This window comes from Protopterus annectens, chromosome 2.part0, assembly GCF_019279795.1.
Source record: "Protopterus annectens isolate FY-2018-M chromosome 2.part0, PAN1.0, whole genome shotgun sequence".
Lineage (NCBI taxonomy): Eukaryota > Metazoa > Chordata > Ceratodontiformes > Protopteridae > Protopterus > Protopterus annectens.
Window position 1 is genome coordinate 1,966,405,037 of NC_056728.1, and position 18,266 is coordinate 1,966,423,302.

Below are 18,266 nucleotides of genomic sequence, written 5' to 3' on the forward strand. Positions count from 1 at the left end.
CGAGTGCGTGCATTTTGAGATTTAGACTTCTGGCATTGAGCAGCATTACCCTTAGTTTTTTTCCTTTTTGTGTTCTAGGGTGGTAGGTTTAGAATTTGAGCCTTGCCTAAAAGGCACTATGGGGTGGCAAGAGCCTTTGCCAATATCCGAATCCCAGGGTGACAGGTGCAAGCCGTCCCTTGAAGCAGCGTGGCTTGTCCAGCATGTCATCCCAGGCAGACAGATACTGGATCCCCTTTGAATGACACCAGTGTTTAAGCCAATTGTTAAAGCTGATCATCTTATCTCTGTATTGTGGCATCATTCTTGGTGAAGGTAGGATACTGCTCAAGGTCAGGGTCATACCTGCCTGGGCTACATAATCAGAGAGCTCCTCAATGTCTCTTTTCATGTAGTCCAAGGAGGTACGCCTCAGGTCGTTTACACCAGCGTGGACAATGACTGAGTCATATTTGTACCTGCTGTTGAGAGACCTGAGTGCTTGCACTATGTGGCGGATTCTAGCGCCCGACAGACAGCTTACTGTGACCTTCTCCTTACTCAGTCTGGTGAGCGGGATGTCAGTGTGTCTGACTATGGAGTCACCAATGACTAGTGTGTCTGGCATTGTGTTTGGCCTTAAGGGCTGTGACTGTTTGACACTCTGACTGTGAGGTCTATGTGTTGCAGGTGTTGTGTTCTGAGGTGGTGGTTGTTTGGGTGTCTGCTTTGGTGGCCTCTGCTGTTTTGGTAGATTTTTGATCAGAGCCTCCGAGTATGTCTTTGTGTGTTTATGTGTATGATTTGAGGTTGTAATGGTACTATGTGAGACTGGGTCTATAGTGTGTGTGGTAACCTTCTCCTCCTGACTGGTCTTGCCAGTCCTATGTTGAGAGAGCTCAGCCTCCAGTTTGGCCGTATAGTTGCATCTCTCGCATGTATTTGTGTTTTGTGGGAGGAGGAGAGGGTTGTCAGTGTACATGAGGCAATTGTAACATTGCCTCAATATTCCCAGGTTCACCAGCTGAGCAGGAGAGGACACTAGCAACTGATCCCTCGACATGCTAGAAGGATAGACAAAAACTTTAAAAAGATTCCGGGGATGTGGGTGACCGAGAAATGGGGGTTGCCTTTTGGGGTGCTATCTATAAGAGTGCCGTATCAAGGTAATAAGTACTGTAGGAGCAAGTGCTAGGTTTAACAGATAGAGAATAGTCTACTTAGAGTCAAGTAGAGATGATCTTTTAGTTATAAGATACGCTGATTAGATCAGTAGTATAGGTCGAGGAAGGTAGTTTCAAGGGAAAATTTGAAGAGTGGACTTTAGGTAGCCGAATAGTTTAAACCTGCTTCACCGGGGCTGCCCTAGTGTGCAACAGTGGCAACTCCGCTAAATCGCTAATGCGCTAAAGCGTGCTTTATAGCAGGGGTCTGGAAAAGACAGGAAATGACCCAAAATGGCCAATAAACTACAAGTTACTGTCTTAAACCACTCCTCTGAGGACAAACAGGCAGCTCAGTACTCCCTACTCCCACTAGTGAGTAAAGAAACTACCCCTTGACCAAACAAGGAAAATGGAGAAAACAGGAACCAAGACAAAGCCCAGGGATCAGCAAAATCTGGTCTCTGGAACACTAGTTAGGAAAGTATGGAAAGCAAGGATATTTTTTGTTTTTTCAAGTTTTTTTACAGGAAAGCAGAAAACACAATAAATGCTATGATTTTCGATTAAATGCTATCAAAAGCTAGTACACTTGAGTGTATTAGCCTGTAGTTTAACTTTTAGGCAAAACTTAAACTAGCAAGTGCAGTAAACAGTTTTAGCTTATAAACACAGAAAAAACAGTGCAAACTTTGATAAAATAAGCAGAAACAGTAGTCGAAAGGCACAAAAAGTCGAAAAAGCCAAGAAAAATACTTAAAATCTGGAAAGGTAGTCTTTTCTGGTCTCTGCTGCTAGAGGAACACTGCTGGCCACCACGAGGAGCTGTGCTGAGTTCTCAATAGCTGGAAAAGCCCGCCAAAGCGTGCTTTATAGCAGGGGGTGGAAAAGACAGGAAATGACCCAAAATGGCCAATAAACTACAAGTTACTGTCTTAAACCACTCCTCTGAGGACAAACAGGCAGCTCAGTACTCCCTACTCCCACTAGTGAGTAAAGAAACTACCCCTTGACCAAACAAGGAAAATGGAGAAAACAGGAACCAAGACAAAGCCCAGGGATCAGCAAAATCTGGTCTCTGGAACACTAGTTAGGAAAGTATGGAAAGCAAGGATATTTTTTGTTTTTTTCAAGTTTTCTCTTACAGGAAAGCAGAAAACACAATAAATGCTATGATTTTCGATTAAATGCTATCAAAAGCTAGTACACTTGAGTGTATTAGCCTGTAGTTTAACTTTTAGGCAAAACTTAAACTAGCAAGTGCAGTAAACAGTTTTAGCTTATAAACACAGAAAAACAGTGCAAACTTTGATAAAATAAGCAGAAACAGTAGTCGAAAGGCACAAAAAGTCGAAAAAGCCAAGAAAAATACTTAAAATCTGGAAAGGTAGTCTTTTCTGGTCTCTGCTGCTAGAGGAACACTGCTGGCCACCACGAGGAGCTGTGCTGAGTTCTCAATAGCTGGAAAAGCCCGCCAAAGCGTGCTTTATAGCAGGGGGTGGAAAAGACAGGAAATGACCCAAAATGGCCAATAAACTACAAGTTACTGTCTTAAACCACTCCTCTGAGGACAAACAGGCAGCTCAGTACTCCCTACTCCCACTAGTGAGTAAAGAAACTACCCCTTGACCAAACAAGGAAAATGGAGAAAACAGGAACCAAGACAAAGCCCAGGGATCAGCAAAATCTGGTCTCTGGAACACTAGTTAGGAAAGTATGGAAAGCAAGGATATTTTTTGTTTTTTTCAAGTTTTTTACAGGAAAGCAGAAAACACAATAAATGCTATGATTTTCGATTAAATGCTATCAAAAGCTAGTACACTTGAGTGTATTAGCCTGTAGTTTAACTTTTAGGCAAAACTTAAACTAGCAAGTGCAGTAAACAGTTTTAGCTTATAAACACAGAAAAACAGTGCAAACTTTGATAAAATAAGCAGAAACAGTAATCGAAAGGCACAAAAAGTCGAAAAAGCCAAGAAAAATACTTAAAATCTGGAAAGGTAGTCTTTTCTGGTCTCTGCTGCTAGAGGAACACTGCTGGCCACCACGAGGAGCTGTGCTGAGTTCTCTATAGCTGGAAAAGCCTGACAAAGCGTGCTTTATAGCAGGGGGCTGGAAAAGACAGGAAATGACCCAAAATGGCCAATAAACTACAAGTTACTGTCTTAAACCACTCCTCTGAGGACAAACAGGCAGCTCAGTACTCCCTACTCCCACTAGTGAGTAAAGAAACTACCCCTTGACCAAACAAGGAAAATGGAGAAAACAGGAACCAAGACAAAGCCCAGGGATCAGCAAAATCTGGTCTCTGGAACACTAGTTAGGAAAGTATGGAAAGCAAGGATATTTTTTTCTTTTTTTCAAGTTTTTTTACAGGAAAGCAGAAAACACAATAAATGCTATGATTTTCGATTAAATGCTATCAAAAGCTAGTACACTTGAGTGTATTAGCCTGTAGTTTAACTTTTAGGCAAAACTTAAACTAGCAAGGTACAAGGCTGACCATCTTTTTTTTAAGTAACTTAGTGTGGGAGGTTGGAGCCTTGAGCCTTCCCCATCTCTGTACAGTGGTAATGTCACTAATGTGAGTTAAATAGCTTAAGGCGGAAGGCCCCGTTCCTTGAGGCTTACTGCATATTTCTTATGTCAAACCTCTAGTAAACAAAAATAGTTATGTGATGTTGTGTTTTATCCACAAATAAATTGATGCAGAGGATGATGAATTTTTTTTTTCTTCCAGAAAAAATAGATGTATCCAAAACCAGCAAACCCTTCAGAGTGTAGGATCACTACCACACTGCAGATATGTTTGTTTACCTGGGGAAAAACACATGACCCCATTAAAGGTTGCGCAGAATTTATTGTGAATTGCAGCACATATTGACAACATCCTTTCATGATTTCATGTTGGAGGAGTGGCAATGAGAAATTATTAAGGAATAATTATATTTAAAATGACTGATAACATTTGCTGCAACTCTAAATATACATTCATTGTATGATAGACATGGTATGGAAAGTAACAGTGGTGAAGCTTTACTGAATTGGTTTAAATCCTTTATGTCTCTGTGTATTGACTATAGGTGCCTATTCTCTGTCTATACGGGACTGGGATGATACTAAAGGAGATCATGTTAAACACTATAAAATCCGCAAATTGGACAGTGGTGGGTATTACATTACAACACGGGCCCAGTTTGACACACTTCAACAGCTAGTTCAACATTATTCAGGTAATTTATTTTCCTATCAATTGTCAGTTACATGTGATTTATAATTGTTGCATTTTGAAAATGTGTAGGGAATATGTCCACTGTCTTTTAAATTGTAAGGCAGAAGTTTCATTTTTTGATTCAGTCATCTACTCCCCTTTTTTTAGTCTGATTTTGACACATATATAATAGTCTCATAACAGTTAATGAAGTGTTTTGTCCTTTTTTCCCCCAGCAACATGACCATGTTATCGTGCTGCGGTGGTCTTTCTGTTCCACCTCCAATCCTACTTGGCATAACATTCTACACTCATTCCACAAGAGTCCTTTCCCATCTTTCCCAGTAAGATTAGCCTTTAAGTGATCACATTGATTGCCAGATTATTTAGTGTGAGGTGGGAAACAAGGTAGCAGTTATCCATAACTGAAGATGAGTTTTTCATTTCTTATTCTCCTTGACCTACACTTGCTTGTTGAATGTATAGGTGAGTGAAACCCACTAATGCCTCTGAACCCTTAATGCTATCTTACAGCATGCTGTCTTCACCTTGGTCAGCCTGCACTTGTACCCCAGACCAGTCTTCTTGTTTCCACCAGAGCATGTTGAGTTTATGGACAACCCCATTCCTTTTGTGATAGCAGAGGTGGCCACATGCTACTAATTCCTACCCCTTCTAACTCCTCAGGTGGTGGTTTCACTGCTATCACCCCTGCCAACTTTATCTTGGTCCTGGATAGAGGCTTTCTGCCAATTGTGCCATCCAAATATAAGTTGTCCTACACTCTGGTGCTTCTTTAGCAATTTAAATCCTTTAAAGAGTACTGTATGTTTCAAACCCTGTATGACCTTGGAGGATAATATTATCTTCCAGGAGCCCCCAAATTATTGTTATCCCTTGTATTCTGATACTGTGTCTTAGAAAGTGCATTGTTAAATTTTGTAGTGGCCCTTCACAAGCAGTATGATCCTGAATGGCTAATTTGTTTTGAAAATGCATCAGTATCTGCATCTATGCTTCACACTTAGTATAATTCAGCCATTGTTGAATTATGTTGCAATCAATGCCTAGAGTGTCACAGTCATTGTTTATTACAAAGTAAACATATTTTGTTATACAGAAAACTGAAAGATGCCATTTACCTTTTGTGTAATTTTTTCGCAAGATAAACTTTGATTTACAATACTTTGATGTTTTCCTTGGCCTCTTGTTTTGGTCCATGAATGTCTGAATCCTGTTACACCATGATTGAAAGTATTAGTATTTCAGTCTAATTGCATTAATCTGATGTTTAGTTTAGTGAGCCATTACTTTTTATGCAGTATCGGACTGGATTAAGTTAAGGCAGAGTGTCTTGAAGTCTTCAGACAGACCGTGGCCCCAGTAAATTTCTGCTCTCCAGTTTCACTTGTAAGTCTTCCATGTAGAACAGTTAATCTGGTCAGCCCTGGATTAAATTCTTTATCCAGCTTTCTTCCTTGAAACAATTTCTGGAGGATTATGCACCAGTGGGGTTCTTTGAAAGTCCTAGCTCTTGTGTGTCCAATTTTATTTTCCAGAGGAGGTATTTTACTTAACATGCTATAAACAAATAGCTGTTCTTTCTTTTTAGTATGGTCTCAGGCGGAATAGTTCTTGTTTAATTCTTCTGGAATGAACAGGCATCAGTGAGGTTCATTGTAGTTACCTTACTTAACAATCTGCAGTTGTGCTGTGCTACCACACAGCCTTTGCTGAACTTGGGTAAAGCACCTTCAGATCTGCAATCACATTTTGTTATTCTTAAAATTTCATAAGGTGCCAGTTCTTATACATTACAATGAAATGTTTTCATACACTGATCTAAATAATTGCTTGAGTGAATAAACTGATTTCAAGTCACCTTTAAATATGCACACAACTTTTTAATTTTCCAGCATTTCCAGAAAGTCAAAATGCTGGTGCACTGAAATCAAGCTGAAAAGTGCCAACAGAATAGTTATTAAGGTTGCAGAACAGAAAAACTTTTGTTATAATACAACAAATCCTTTTATCCAGCCAATATGGACTCATAAAGATTGTACACTGTGACAGTTGATTATCTGTGAGTGCTGTTTTGTTAAGTAAATCTTTAGAAGTACTCTTTACCCTTACATTATCTTGAAATAGCAGTCTCCCTTTGACTGCTGCATGGTACCAGTAATATTAAACTTTGGTATAATATATGAAAAGTAAAGGTAATCTTTACACCATTTAAATTTCCAGGCTGTTTCAAGTCTAGTTTCAGTAACTTTATCACTGGTTGTTTTTGTGGAATTTCAAGATTACATCATGGTGAGATACATTAAAATCTGCAGTAATCATTTGCCTCAAGCAAGTCAAGTTACTCTGGTGAAATCTGCACACATTTTCATTCAGGATCAAGTGTCTAGGTATTTTGTGCCTTGATAATATACTTTGTTATAGATATCCCCTATCTCCAATATCTTGAGAAGAGTATGTTTTGTTATGCTGTCTGTAAACCAGTGGCTAAGCGCCCTTTTAGCACAGGGTCTGGAAACATTTGTCCCGTTTCACTACACTGAACGGGCTAATCGTCTGTGGTCCCAAAAATACAGTTTCAGAGGAGTTCTGTCTACATGAATCACCTTGAAATCTGCAGTCATCATTTGCTTTCACATACAGTTGCTGAAAGTGCAAATTTTCATGCAAAACAATAAATGAGGTAATTTGTGAATGAACATTGGTAGTCAAAGGTGACATCCACAATTTTTGAATATTCATATGATGTTCTTCGTCTCCCATTGCTGCAGTCCTTACATATGGGTATTCCGCTGTCCACAATCGGCCCGAATACCAAAGGGCTAGAACCGGCGTCGGTCATCGGTGCCCGAGACTGACGTCAGTACGTGCCAGTACAAATGCACATGACCGACGCCATAACCTCAGTCTTTCTTGCCGCGTGGTCCTAAGCAGAAGCAGCATTTGCAAGTGCCGTTCGGCGTTCTGGAATTGTCGGTTTTCGAGTTTCAGACCGGAGACCAAGTTGGGCTAAGTACCCCGTTGGGGACACTTTTGTCTTTTTCTTGCCTCATTCTACTAGGGCTACGGCCACCTCTACTGCTTTTTTGAGAGGGGTAGCTACTAAAGACATTCTAGAGGCAGCTACTTGGAGTTCTGTACATACCTTTACAAAGCATTATCATTTACCTCTTTATTCTAGGTCTAGGGCTGGGTTTGCCACTGCAATCTTACAGGGCATGTTAGCAGCTCCTAATGCTATTTAGTTGGCCAGCCTCCCTTTTTTCCGTTGCTCTGGGATTCTACCCATATGTAAGGACTGCAGCAATGGGAGACGAAGAACATAGTACAGTTTTGTACCTACCATAAATGTAGATGTTCGAGGATCTCCATTGCTGCAGTCCAATTTTTCCTCCCTCCTTCCCCCTTTTCTTTTTAGGTTGGGGTTTGGGTGGTGTTTTTTGCATTCTGACGTCTGAGGCAAGAAAGACTGAGGTTATGGCGTCGGTCATGTGCATTTGTACTGGCACGTACTGACGTCAGTCTCGGGCGCCGATGACCGATGCCGGTTCTAGCCCTTTGGTATTCGGGCCGATTGTGGACAGCGGAATACCCATATGTAAGGACTGCAGCAATGGAGATCCTCGAACATCTACATTTATGGTAGGTACAAAACTGTACTTTTATTACATTGGTAGATAGCTTTAAATCAGTAAACAGTCGTGGAAAAGTTAATCTACAGTACACTGGAATCTGTCTCTGTCGCCTACTCAGTACAATCTTTGGAGGATGTTATAGGTCTTTGCATTTGGAACAGTTACATTATATAACATTATTTTAACGTGCAATAATCCTTTGTCCTGAGCTACAATCTCAAAGTTAATCCATTCACAAAATGCAGGATCCACTATTGATTGCTCTTCTAGACTGCATTTAGTGAATATTTTTTTTATTGCACCATGATATTTACAGTTGAATTTATGACAAGTCTGTAGCACAATCAGTCCTTTTACAGAACAAAGTCATTTGCAGTTACTGTTTGTAAAGAAGAGCAGCCCTTGTATTTCTTCAGGATTCATTCTTTTTTAAGTCTGGAAATATTTGCAAATAAAAATAGATAAAGTTTGGAAAATGCAAGATTGGGAGCACACAGATGGGTATTTCAGGGTGCAGGTGCAGATGCTGATGGAACTTTTAAATTTCTACTTTGAGGACCAGGAGTAAGCAAACTTTATTAGTCCTGTTTCACTTCTCTTATTCCTTTTTCCTGCAGATCCTATTATTCCCTTTGCAGTCAGTAATGCTGGTCTACTTACCATATCAGCTGCTGTGATCCTGAGATCCGTTTATTGTTCCTTACAGCCATGATGCTAGGCATGCTTCTCATGTCTCAGCCACCGTAATAGGCAGAGATTCACCTCTTTGCCCCTTCCTTTCCCTATTTTTTAACAGTACACTTCACAAATAGAAGTTTTTTTTCTCTTTCCTTTGGTATCTTACGTAGCCCTTCTGGGAATCTACACTGTGGGTGATCCCAGCATTTCTTTAGTCTATACCAGGAGGTCATAAATATCTTCGACAGATATTGCTGTGATGCAGCTCTTGTTGCAGCATTCTTGTACTTCCAGTTCCAGCTCCCATTTAGCTTCACCTCATTGTAGGCAACATCTTTAGCAGCAGTAGTGGTGCTTCTGGGGTAAGTTATTAAGCCACGTGCAGAACCTCCAAATTGCAGTGCCGTACTTTCCAATAGAAAATAATGGGATAAAACCTTTAAAATGTGTCCCCCTTTCTTCTAAAGTGCAGCAGCCAAGCAGAGAGTGCAGAGGTTGTAGTCTCCTGCAGGAGGGGAGGGGCGGTTGCCTCCTAAAAAAACAGGTTTTTGCCATATTCCTTTCAGCCATCATTTTTATTTGATTCTTATGTTCAGCAATTTTATTTTATGACAGTTAGCCAAAACCCATCTTGTGGTTCCTGGGCATGAATGAATTTTCCCTACATCTTCACTGGCTCTGCCTAGAAGTGGATAATATCCTTTTTCAGGCCAGAAAGATGCCTACTGATGGAACAGAACTAGATTTTCCAGAGGGTCTTGGAGAATATTGCTGCAACCCAGGCGCTGTACTGCAACACTCCTGTTGTCTGTAGTTTGCTTGCTATCTGCCTATTATATTATTGTATATGTTTTCACTTTATGTTTACTGTTAGCTGTTTTATTTGTGTTGTAGTTATGTCTAATATCCTAGGAACTCAATGCTATGTCAAGATTATTGTAGTCTTTAGAAGTTGCTTCTTAACTACTGGTAGTTTGACTTTCAGGCACAAAGGTAGATTGTGTTCTTTTATGCTTTCATGGTAAGGCTGCTAAACAAGAATTTCCCTTAGTCAGTTAAAACCTTTAAGTTTATCATATTTCTTTTTGAAGAGGTAATACCCAATGTTTTTTTTTCACTAACTAAGGAAGGACTTGTACTTCTGCATCATCTTGGTTTCCAAGATGGTTAATGATGCAGGAACCATTTTATCTCTAAAAAGTCAATCTCACTTTGTTCACTATTATGTTTTTGAGTAATTAAAATGTACTTTACCTGTCCTTGGGAAATCCTGGAGGCTGGTACAGTTTGTGAGACATGTATAATGCATCCTTGAATATTCCTGGTTGACACACTTAATTGGAACTGTTCTCGTTTGAGTTTCTGTGGAAACCTTATTCTTTTTTTGGCTTGTCATACCTCCCACTGTGCCTTTATAAAGTGCTTGGTTACTGTGATAATAGTTTTGAATAAGGAAAGAAAGTTATGTCTTTCGGCATTTGATGTCTGGCTTTTCCTGTTATTCCCAGGACAGGACTCACTTAAGCCAGAATCTGCACTTTTGGCTATTTTATGTTTGAGATTTACTGGTAATTTTTCTTGTATGAAATACTAGTATTACTGGAGTTGGCAGACAGCTGTTTTCTTGTTTTAGACATAAACTGACTTTTTCAGAAATTAGCCTTACTGTGGTGTCGCTAGCTTCACTGTGCAGTATGTGAAAATGCTACAGCAGTCTCTGTGGGAATTACTCTGAATGTTTGGATTAATTGTGCTGCAGTCCTTGCTGGTTGTCACCATGGAATTCAGCTTCCAAAGGTCTCTCTCTCTTTTTTTTTTTTTTACTTTTCCCTTTCAGTTGACATGCAGAGATGATGAACAGCATGGGATAGTGTGCTACGTGTGTTATGTCAGACAAGTCTGTCATGTTTACTTTCCAGACAGAGAATTCAGAAGCACCAATGATAGCCATTTTAGGCAACCTTCTTGTGAACCATCTGTCGACAAACCGCAAAATGTATGCTTCTAATTCATGTACTTGATAAGTAGTAAAATCTATGACTTCTGTTTATTACTCGAGATCTTCCCTTATCCACATGGCCTAAACCCCTTTTGACAACAGTTTGCTGCTTTGCTGTTCCATATGTATTATACTTGTGCAGGGGTTTCTTTCAGATGTTGCCAGCAACCATTACAGTGGGCAAAGCTGAACTTTTGAGTCTGTCTGGCCAATGCAGAATTAGAAACTGTAGAGCTGAAGTAGTTAACTTCATTTGATCAGCAATCTGTGAGTATCGGATCCGTCCTGGATCCGAGCCGGCAGCTTTCCAAGCTAGAGATCCAAGCTCCAAGCTCCTCCCACTTACCCATAATACCTTGCTACCTCCCTCCAGTCCCCAGATCTCATTTGCCACAGCTTCTATAAGCACGAGTGACGAGCTCTTGGCTATTAGGTAAGCGAAAGTGTAGGAAATTACTCTAAATTTTTTCGCCTTTAATTGTGTGTGTGTGTGTGTGCGTTTAGATCCCTTGAGTAGTTTATTTAGTTTAGTTCAATTTTAGTATATTCCCCTTCCCCTTATCTGTGTGTTAGGGAGTGTACTTGTGTTTGTCATGGCCGAAGGCCCTAAGGCCATTTTTTCCAAATGCTCTGAGTGTGGTCATAAGCTGTCCCCAGCCGATGGCCACACTCAGTGCGTTCTTTGCCTGGGGGTTGCACATTTAACATCACGCTGCCAGATTTGTGCTGCCTTTAACCCCCGGTCTCTGAGAGACAAGAGGAACAAGTTAATCCTAGCGGGTCTCTTACCCGCGGATTATACTTCTTCCTCCTCTCCCTCAGTGGCGCCAGTCGCGGCTGCGGCTGTTCAGCCATCAGTTCCCCCTCCCCTGGCTGGGACTCAACCTCCCACTGTATCCCAGGGAGAGAGGGACTCTGCTAAAAAAGAGAAGAGGCATAGAAAGAGGGAGAAAGACAGAGACAGAAAAAGGCACAAGCAGCGGGCCAACTCAGCCACTTCGGCTCCGCCGGCTAAGCAGCTCTATTCCCCCTCGAAGGTCCCCGGGTCCTCCCCCTCTCGGCTCCGTTCCCCACGTTTCTCTCTGGAGCCGGAGGAGGAGTCCTGGTCACGTTTGAGGTTGTCCAAGTGGCCTTCCCGTCTAGTCTAGGTCTACGAGGAGTCTTTCCGACACAGATATGGACTGGATGATGCATCGCTTCCTTCAGGCCCAGATGCAGATGGGAGTGCTCTTGCCTCCCCCCGCTCCAGGGGGGAGCTCGGTCCCCTTCTTTGCCCCCATTGCTCCTTCTCTGATCCATTATCGAGTTTCAGAGCCGTCGGATCCGAGTAGCCTCAGAGCTGTGGAGTCAGTGCTGATAGCAATCGCTACTTTGATGTCGGCTTTACCCTTGAGTTTGTCAGGTCCTTTTTCGGATCCGAGCTCTCGGGGCCGGGAGCTGAGCGTCGGATCCGCAGGGGTAAGTGTTTCTTCGGCTCTGATGCGGTCGGAGCACACTTCCCTTTCGGGTCCGATCGCTTCGGCTCCGGCGCAGGTACACATGTTGGATCAGAGGGGGCTGCTCTTGGATCCCAGGGAGAGTGGTTCACCTTTGGCTTTCGACGTGGTGGAGAGGGTGCTCTCGAAGGGTTCGAGGTCCCTGGTTCGGGCTACAGATCTACCTGACATTCCCTCGCAGATGGGCCTGTCTTCCATCATCCGGCCCCAGGGACAGCCTGCGTCTACGCCCCAGCTAGTTCCTGTAGAGGAGCATGACCCCGTTGGTGAGCCCTCCTCGGACAGTCCCACCGAGGAGGTCCCTCACAAACGAAAGTGTAAAAGGAGGCACTTGGACTCCCCCGAGTCCCTCATGGAAGACACTGACTTGGAGGAAGAGGAAGGTTCCCCCAGGTCACCCCCCGAGGACGTCTCCTTTGGAGACATTATGGAGATGCTGCGCATTAGAGGGAGGTGGTCAGCCTAGAAGCCTTCCTTGGATGAGTCAGTGTTTCTGGAGGCGGTTGATGCAGGCCCGTCTACCTCTTGGGTATCCCCTCCAGCTAACCCCCTGGTAGACCTAATTACTACCAGGGCATGGAAGGAGCCAGACAATGTGGAGCCAATCCCTAGGAGACCAGATAAAATCCTTAGCCCCCTGACAGACAAGCCAGCGTGGAATAAAGGTTCCCCGGTAGATGCCATGGTGGTGGCAGCTGCCACCAAGAAGGAACTGGCGCAGGAATGTTCCTCGGTCCATCCTCCCAACAAGGAGTCTCGGACGATGGATGGCATCGGAAAGCAGATGTTTGCTTCAGCCACCTTTTCTATAAGGATGCTGAATTACCTGGCACACGTGATTAGGCTTCAGCAGGATCTTATAAAAGAGTACGCTGGGTCTCCCCCGGAGTCCATGGCGGCCGAAGACAAACGAACTTTCTCTGCTCGCATGGCCACTCTAAAATCGATATCCAACACTTCTATGCGACTTCTCTCCCATGCCACGGAGGGGGCGGCTAGAGCCAGCGGAGCAGGTATCACCTTACGGCGTCACGCCTTGCTCCGACTTTGCGGAATCCTTCAAGGCATCCTTCATGAATACTCCCTTTGACGGTTCTATGCTGTATGGCAAGAACGTCTGCGATACGCTACCCCAGAGTGAGAAAGACGGGAAGACGCTGTCTGCTGTCGGAATCCGCGTCTCGGCTCCTCAAAGGTTCTTTTCCAGGAACCAGAGAGGACAAAAGAAGAAGTGGTTCCGGAAGTCTCAGCAGTCCTGTCCTGCTCCGGACCCTTCGTCCTTCAGAGGCAGCGGAGGACAAGGTGGACGCCGGCCCAGAGGCGGGGGGGGCAAAGAATTTTGGGTCGAGGGAACCTTTCTCCAAATGACCCACGCAGCAGCCCTGAGGGGTTGCCTGACTACTCCTCTCTGGAGGCAGTCGGGGGGGCATTTCTCGGGACACCTAGCACATTGGGAGTCCATCACTACAGATCGCTGTGTGCTCCGAATAATATCCAGAGGTTACTCTATCCCCTTCATAAATCTTCCCCCTCGATTGAGGTGCTTCCCCGATGTCCCACCCAGTCAGAGGGAGGCGGCAGCTTCAGAAATAAAGAAGCTGCTAAGAAAAAAGGCCCAAGATTGCCCCCGATATGTAAGTGGGAAATGACCACCATCAGAACCTTCACAGTAGAAGAACTGTCCCCTTGATGGCAAATGTGAGATAGAAATTCAAGTACTGCTGGAATGGGAGCCGTAAAAGGTCTAAATCCCTATGTCATGCCCAGATGGAAAAACGTTTCCATTTACTGTTGTAGACCTTCCTGGTAGAAGGCTTATGCCGCCACCAGCATAGATTTAACAGGAGATGAGATACTGGGAGTCCTAGCCACTAACAGAACTGGATCAACCAAGCCATAAGCTTGAGGTCATCCAGATTCAGAGTTTTCAATCCTGAAGGATGAGAAATCAGATCCAGAATGGGATCCAAGATCCAAGGAGGAGCTATGAGAAGAGACCGTAGGTATGGGAACCAGGTTTGACGAGGCCAGAATGGGGCTATGAGGATCAGCTTGCTCCCCAACTGACGAGCTTTCTGCAGGAATTTTGTCATTAACGGTAGAGGAGGATAAGCATAAAGAAGACCGGATGGCCAAGCATGAACTAGAGCGTCTCTGGGGCTCTTCCACAGTGGGGGAATTAGAGCAAAAAACTCGCTGCACTTTACATTCGAAGGCGATGCGAAGAGATCGCAGCAAGGTTGACCCCATCTGAGGAAAATCGGGCCCTTGGCTTCCACTAAGATCTGTAAGACATTCTTAAAGGGCACCCTTCTTTTAAGACCTCCTGTCAAGAATGCGGTTCCTGCATGGGACCTAACCTTAGTTCTTCAGGCTCTAACTGGTCCACCTTTTGAGCCTGCAGCTTCTGTTGACTTAAAGTTCTTATCTTGGAAAACTGCCTTCTTAATTGCTATTACTTCAGCTAGAAGGGTATCTTAACTTCAGGCCCTTTGTACTAAACCCCCGTATCTGGTCTTCCATAAGGACAGAGTATCTCTCAGGACTATTCCCTCCTTTTTACCTAAATTGGCTTCCGAGGCTAATATCAACCAATCCATTAATTTGCCTGTTTTCTTCCCTAACTATCAGAACAAAGGGGGGTACAGACTGCATTTGTTAGATGTGCATAGACAATTGCGCTTTTACTTGCACAGGACGGCTGCCTCTCGCAAGTCGGAGCAGCTTTTTGTTTAGTTTGCTAAGCCATCCTTGGGTAAACCAGTTACAAAGGTGACTCTAGCTAGATGGATATCCCACTGCATCTTGCTTACGTACAAAAGTTCTGGTCGGCCGGAGCCCTTGGGGATTCATGCTCACTCTACCCGTTCTATGGCTACTTCTGCTGCATTTTGGTCAAGAGTTCCCTTGGATGACATCTGTTCTGCAGCTACTTGGGCTTCTTCTCATACCTTCATTTCGCACTATAAACTAGAGCTGATATCCAGAGGGAGGGCAGCCTTTGGCTCTGCAGTGCTCCGGAATATTCTTCCTTGAGGACCTCCCCAAGTTTTTTGGTAGCTGGGGACTCTGTTCCACAGGTTGCTGATCAAATGAAGTTAACTACTTCAGATAAAGAAGTTATATACTCACCATAACGTTCCATCTGAGTAGGTAACTTCATTTGTCAGAAACCGACCCCCCCTCCTTCCCCCAACCTGTTTTTTTCGTTACCTGAATGATAGAATGATTTGGTTCTGTTATGCGTCAGGATAGGATATTCAGGTATTGTTTGTCTGGATTTTGTCTGATAATTGGGCAAACTCGATCTGAGGACTGGAGGGAGGTAGCAGGGTATTATGGGTAAGAGGGAGGAGCTTGGAGCTCGGATCTCTAGCTCGGAAAGCTGCCGGCTCGGATCCAGGACAGATCCGATACCCACCCTTATATTATGTAACCACTAGTAAAAAAAAAAAAAAAAAAAAAAAAATTAGCATATGGCCGACTGAGGCAAATGCCCTATGTGTTGTGTGTCCCTGTCACAGTACAGCAGAACACTGCAGCTGTCTTTTAAAATCTAATATTTTTTATGGCATTTTTGTATATAGGAAGATGACAACATGATACCTGCTTTTCTCCCTACGTTTGTTTGCATTGTTTCACATAGGTTTCCAGGAATAGTCACAGTCAGTGAGAAACAAGGAACAGTGGCAAGTTCAGAGTTGAGATTTCCATTTACAAACACTCTTATCTTAATGACAACTTGATTTAAACTGTGATTGCAGCAGCACAGACATTCTTTTGATTCAGATTTGGTGCATTATGGAGTAGCTGTATACCTGACTTTATGGAAACCAGACTGTAGCTTGAGGTTGCCTTACGAGCAGGGACTTCTTGGACCCTGTCATGATTATATTTGAGAGTCAAGCCTCACTCTAAATTTAGACGTATCTGAAGCAATGTCATTTTATTTTTTCTTCTTATATAATCACTTTCCTTTACAGTTCCCTTGATTGAACTATTGATGTGGGGCCCTAACTGTGAACATACCAATTCCAAACTTGTCATGAACTGCTAGGAATGGAATTAGTTCATCAACAGTTACTAAAATAGACCCAGACTGATAGCCTAGCTAATCAGGAAGAAGACAGTAGTAGATATAGTGTCCATTACCACTGTTGGTTGGTAAGCCGGGATAGTACTTTTTAAAAGAAAGTGGCCCTGTTTGTAATGCATATATGTTTTCAGCAATGGAAAACGCAGCATATTTGCAACAGGGGGAAGTCAACACTCTCAATCATTTAGTACTAGATTAGGTTCATAGGTAGTTACTAGGCATGCGGCCCAGGAGACCATTGAGTTGACTACCCCAGTTTCCCAGTTGCTCAAGATCGTGATGACTTTTCAAAGAGTCGTACTATAGGCAAATGGAGGGAAATTGACCCTGGACTACAGGAAGAAGCATGTTCACAGCACATAGCCCTTATCCTCTGCATTAACTGCTACAATTACAGACAAAGCAAAGCTAAAGATATACAGGGACAAAGACCCCAAGTCAGGGATACTTTAAATATCCATACCACTGATTCAGAAAGATGATAAAATAAGAGTACATTAATTTATCAATATTTGTATTTACTTTAACTGGGTTGGAGGGGTGATCCATAGATCATTGTAATCCATGAACCTGGCCAAATTTGGCAGTAACAGAACAGAACTTAATAATGAATTACATTTGTTGGGAAATTTACAGTACCTTTCTAGATCATATTAGTAAAATGTACATAAGGAATATAATAGATGTAGGTTAGAAGTACATGAGAAATACAACAGTGGCCTATTCTGTAACTGTAATGAATGTCATGATTGCATGATTATACTCCACCACCATTTTATCAAAGTATCATTGATTTTAAGAGGAACAGAAAAACTATTTGACAAAATCAGGGATGTTACTTAAAATTAGGGGCAGCTGAGAAGTATGAGAACAGTCTCAGGGAACATAAAAGACCCAAGCATTGATCAGGTGGTGTGAGACACGAGGGACTTTGGTGCGGCGTCATCCTTGGTGGTTAGCTGGGGGAGGTCTGCTGCTAGCCCTCCATCTGTTGACTTAAGAGGAAGTTAAACACTTCCCATTCTGTTAGGCATCACATGGACATACTTTATTGACCTTTTTCCCAGCAAGTGTGTATACAGCCCTGGTAGGCTGGCTTTGTCCACTTGTCTTGTGCTTGAATATGACCGCTGGCAAGTCTACAGCAGGTAGGCAACACCTGACCCCTTAACTTTTGTCTGGCAGTTAGTGCAAAGGACTAAGGCTGTGAGCTGTTAATGAACTGCTTTCTGTACTCCAGGTACAGAGTTTGATTCATTCCACCTCCATTTGCCTACTGTGCGACTCTGAACAAATCATGTAACCAGATAGTCCACATAGGCCACTCCTGAAAAGGGACACATGTCCATTGGGTTACCTAGTCAATAAATGTCTAAAAAATACAAAAATCACAATATTCAACTCATTCCATCAGAAGATATTATCCATTCCTCCTTCCCTGTTAGCTTTAGAGTGTCCAGGCCTACTGCTTAAGACTGTCTAATTACAGACAATGGCTCTATCTTCTTGTGAAGTGGAGTCATCCATAAAAAATACTATATTGTTCATCTCCAGCATTTGTTTCTGCCATAATAAAACAGGCTGTTTCAATGAGTGAAAGATTAACTTTTGTTGTTAAAATCCCATTTTCCATGAAGTCACAGCAGTTGTAGAGGTTTCATTTCCATACACCTTCTGCTATCAGTATCTGCATGACAAACCTAAACAACACAAAGTGCCTGAATTTCTGTGGCACCACGTGTTTCATATTTGAAATATTGGTCATAAAAATGTATTCTTTTTTCATATGGTGTGCTACAGTTTACAGTTTAAACAGCTTAATTTGTTTAGGTAATGTAATGCATGATGATTCTGACTGGACTGGCAAATACAAACTGTTTCACTGCTTCGAGATGCTATGTTCTCAAGGCTTGTGGAGTAAAGTGCATGCAACTGCTTAAAACAGTCTTGCGTATGTGTTTTCTGCTTTTGATTTATGCTAGCTATTG

The 18,266-nt window shown here is 42.8% G+C and overlaps 1 protein-coding gene across 1 annotated transcript in view; it reads left to right on the forward strand.

The window, feature by feature from the left end:
• Nucleotides 1-18,266, forward strand: part of FYN (FYN proto-oncogene, Src family tyrosine kinase) — a 1,397,726-nt gene that overhangs the window by 1,289,387 nt on the left and 90,073 nt on the right. Inside the window, exon 8 of the mRNA XM_044060462.1 lies at nt 4,226-4,375. Coding sequence (XP_043916397.1) covers nt 4,226-4,375 — 150 coding nt within the window. The remainder of the gene's footprint in view (nt 1-4,225; nt 4,376-18,266) is intronic.